The 3,050-nt window shown below is 41.6% G+C and overlaps 1 protein-coding gene across 1 annotated transcript in view; it reads left to right on the top strand.

Annotated features, from left to right (window-relative positions):
* The window catches only part of LOC119355277 (caskin-1-like), a 15,335-nt gene extending 12,285 nt beyond the window's left edge, over positions 1–3,050 (top strand). Inside the window, exons 4-10 of the mRNA XM_037622068.1 lie at positions 7–261; positions 386–451; positions 962–1,068; positions 1,158–1,286; positions 1,364–1,648; positions 1,737–1,808; positions 2,530–3,050. Coding sequence (XP_037477965.1) covers positions 7–261; positions 386–451; positions 962–1,068; positions 1,158–1,286; positions 1,364–1,648; positions 1,737–1,808; positions 2,530–2,622 — 1,007 coding nt within the window. The 3' untranslated portion in view covers positions 2,623–3,050. The remainder of the gene's footprint in view (positions 1–6; positions 262–385; positions 452–961; positions 1,069–1,157; positions 1,287–1,363; positions 1,649–1,736; positions 1,809–2,529) is intronic.

Below are 3,050 nucleotides of genomic sequence, written 5' to 3'. Positions count from 1 at the left end.
ATCCAGTCACACCTCCACGGCCTGTCACCACCGCCGCCGCCCTCCTACTGCCGCCGCCCCTACCACACCTGCAGCGCCGCCCCAACCCACCTCCATCGCCGCCCTCTCTCACCACCACCGCTGGTCTCCACCGCGGCCCTCCCCGCCACCACCGCCGGTCTCCGGTCTCCTCTCTCCCGCCCCATCACCGAATACACCCCACCACCACCGGTCTCCCTTCTCCCGTCCCCATCGCCTCCCATCTTCTCCCACCTCGTCAAGGTAACTTTGCTCCACCCCTCTGCCCTGCTCCTTCCCTTTATTTCTTCTTTTTGGTCATCCATTTTCGCAGGTAGTTGTAGAAATCTTGCTGACCTGCTGCTACTCTGTTCACCTCATTTCGCAGGATCCATTTCATCCGGGAACTGCGTCATCTCTCCTTTTGTCCAGAACAACTACTCCATTTGTTGTGGTAAGTCTGGGCCTTGGTAGTCAAAATCAAAAAATACGTGATATATGTCTTGATTCACTTGCTTATATAATTTATTTAGAATCTAGGTCTGACAACAGCAAGGCTAACTCTCTTTTTTTTTGTTGGCTCATTGGTGAAAAGATTAGTCTTATGCGTGAGAATAGCTTTCTTTGTTTTCCTTTGAACTGTATTGATTTTTCAGTTTTGATGTCGCAAAAAATGGCACTGCTCTTTGTATGAGTTTGGGTGGTATTGTTATGTGTGATGTTACCAATCCCATTGTCAAGTTATTGAAAAACTGGAACGGTTAATGTCCATGTAATATTTACCCTTACTAGCTATGTGCCTTCTGGATATGTAGTGTATGCATGTGAAGATGAGACGTGGTAATTTGCACATGAATAGGATTTTGTCTTGGCTGTTACCTAATTATTAGTTGTTGTCATTTCTCAGTTGATTGGTTTAGTCCTACTGTATGGCCTCACATTTGTAGTTATTGGTGCTCAAAAGATTTCAAGGAAGCAAGGTGTAGAGGCCAAAAATCCCGCTTGCAATCTGAAGATGTTGCTCAAAGTCACGGAGGTTCACGACCATTCACGGAGTATAGGCAATTTTTGGTAAGACATCAACTGAATATACGTTTCACTACAACTTATCCTTAGTGGCTGTAGCATGCTTTCACTTAACTATCTGATTGCACTTGTAGGAACATAAGTTTGGACCTGAGAAGGCCACCATAATGAACACATATGCTGTGATGAAATCTGGTATGAAAAACCATGATGAAAATGGCAATAGTGGTGCAATCAGCAGCCAGAAAGCACAAAAACGCCTTGTATGTTCGGTCTCCTATCCTTTTTTTGTGTTAGCTTGTCATTTATGTGCAACATGAGTTTATTGTTGTTGTTCTAGGATGATTATTCTACTGGTATGAAGGTAGCATATCCAGAGAATTGGCAGGACATAGATTTGGATGAAAGGGTCTTGTACAACACATCGGGTGGCATGCCTCATGGCCGTGTAGCGATTGCATCTGGTGCTGTGAAGAAAGCTGTTGTTCTTTCTGCTGCCAGGGCAACAAATCTGAAGCCATCTATTTCCACTGCTTACCGGAATGCTATCCAAGAGAATGAACAATTGCGTAGTACAGATGAGAGTCTAAAAAGGAAAACAGAAATGCATGACCAAATGTTCAAGGTAATGTAAATATCCTTTACTAGAATCCTTGTTTTAGTTTGAATAAATATGCTTTACCTTAATCCATTGTATACTTTATTCTTGGTAGATGCTTTTTGCAAAGATGGGAGAAGAGCTACCGGAGTGGTTCCTTCAGGGTCAATCTAATGCTCATACACAGGTCAGTACATCCTACTGCTTGTTGACTCTCTGCTTGCTAGTGAAACTTACTACTTGTTGATTGCCTACTGCTAGTGAAGCCTATCATTTATTGCTAGTAAAACCTCTTGCTTGTTGATTGCCTATAAAATGGGAACCTTGCATCGGTCCACACAATCTTCTACATTAACCTTTTGCTGGTCTCTTCGGTAGTTAGCCAAGTTTGCTGTGACTATCATTTATAGCATATTTTTTAAGTTCTGATTAGCTGGAGCTTGTCTTGTTGGTTCAAGCTAGGAGTATTTGTAGATGTTTCTTTTGTATTAATGTGTACCAGCATGCTAAATAAGCTGTAGATTGGTTTTTCCTTTTCATATCATGGTTAGGAATTTGTAATTCTTTGGCTGTAAGTTATCCATTTAATTAAGTGGTTATTCACCAAGCTTAGTCATGTTCCTTTCTGCTAGTAGTAAACCTTGTATATTTTACTATGTTTGTTGGTGTATGCAACTATGAGATCTTAGATTTTAGATAAAAGAAACAAACGTGTAGCACAACAGAAGGCAGAGATGTAAGCAGAACTAAGTGCAGCTTGCTTCTATTGAAATTAATTGTAATATTGTAAATCTGGTTACTTTGAAAGCAAGACCTGCCCTGTTATAAAATGTTGGAGATTACTGAAATATCTTCAAATCATGTGTTCTTATGTGCATGTTCTCATCAAGCTGTGTATGACTTCGTAGGGAAACACCAATTCATCCCATGTTAGTTCAGGCGATGGCCCTATGGACCATGAGGTCGGGCATGACAATATTGAAGGCAACAAACGATGGTGAGAACATTGTTGGTGACGATGACAATCGTGGCTTCAATCTTGACGGTGCCTCTGGAGGAGGATCTCACTAGTCTACTTCCATGTCAACTAATGGTCTTTCTTGTATTTTGGATGTGTGTAGTAGTACCATATGCCACTAGCGAAACCTAGTTGCTTACCTTTTGTTGCATTCACTTGTGTGAAGTGATATGTAAGTGATGTTTTCCTGTAGTAGTCCCCATGTATTTTTCTACCAGTGTGTTGCCTTGTGCACTGTGATGCAACATAGTGCTACTGGCCAAACTACTATCCATGTAAATTGCTAGTGTCCCAGATAATTAGTGGTATGTAGTGTGTTGGTGGCTTGTAGGTGTGTAACATAGTTGTATGTTACTCTTGCTCAAATGTATATATTGAACTTCTATGTGACGTGTACAGATCGTTTTTGGA

Source organism: Triticum dicoccoides, chromosome 1A (assembly GCF_002162155.2).
Source record: "Triticum dicoccoides isolate Atlit2015 ecotype Zavitan chromosome 1A, WEW_v2.0, whole genome shotgun sequence".
Lineage (NCBI taxonomy): Eukaryota > Viridiplantae > Streptophyta > Magnoliopsida > Poales > Poaceae > Triticum > Triticum dicoccoides.
This window is presented reverse-complemented; position numbering and strand designations above follow the sequence as displayed.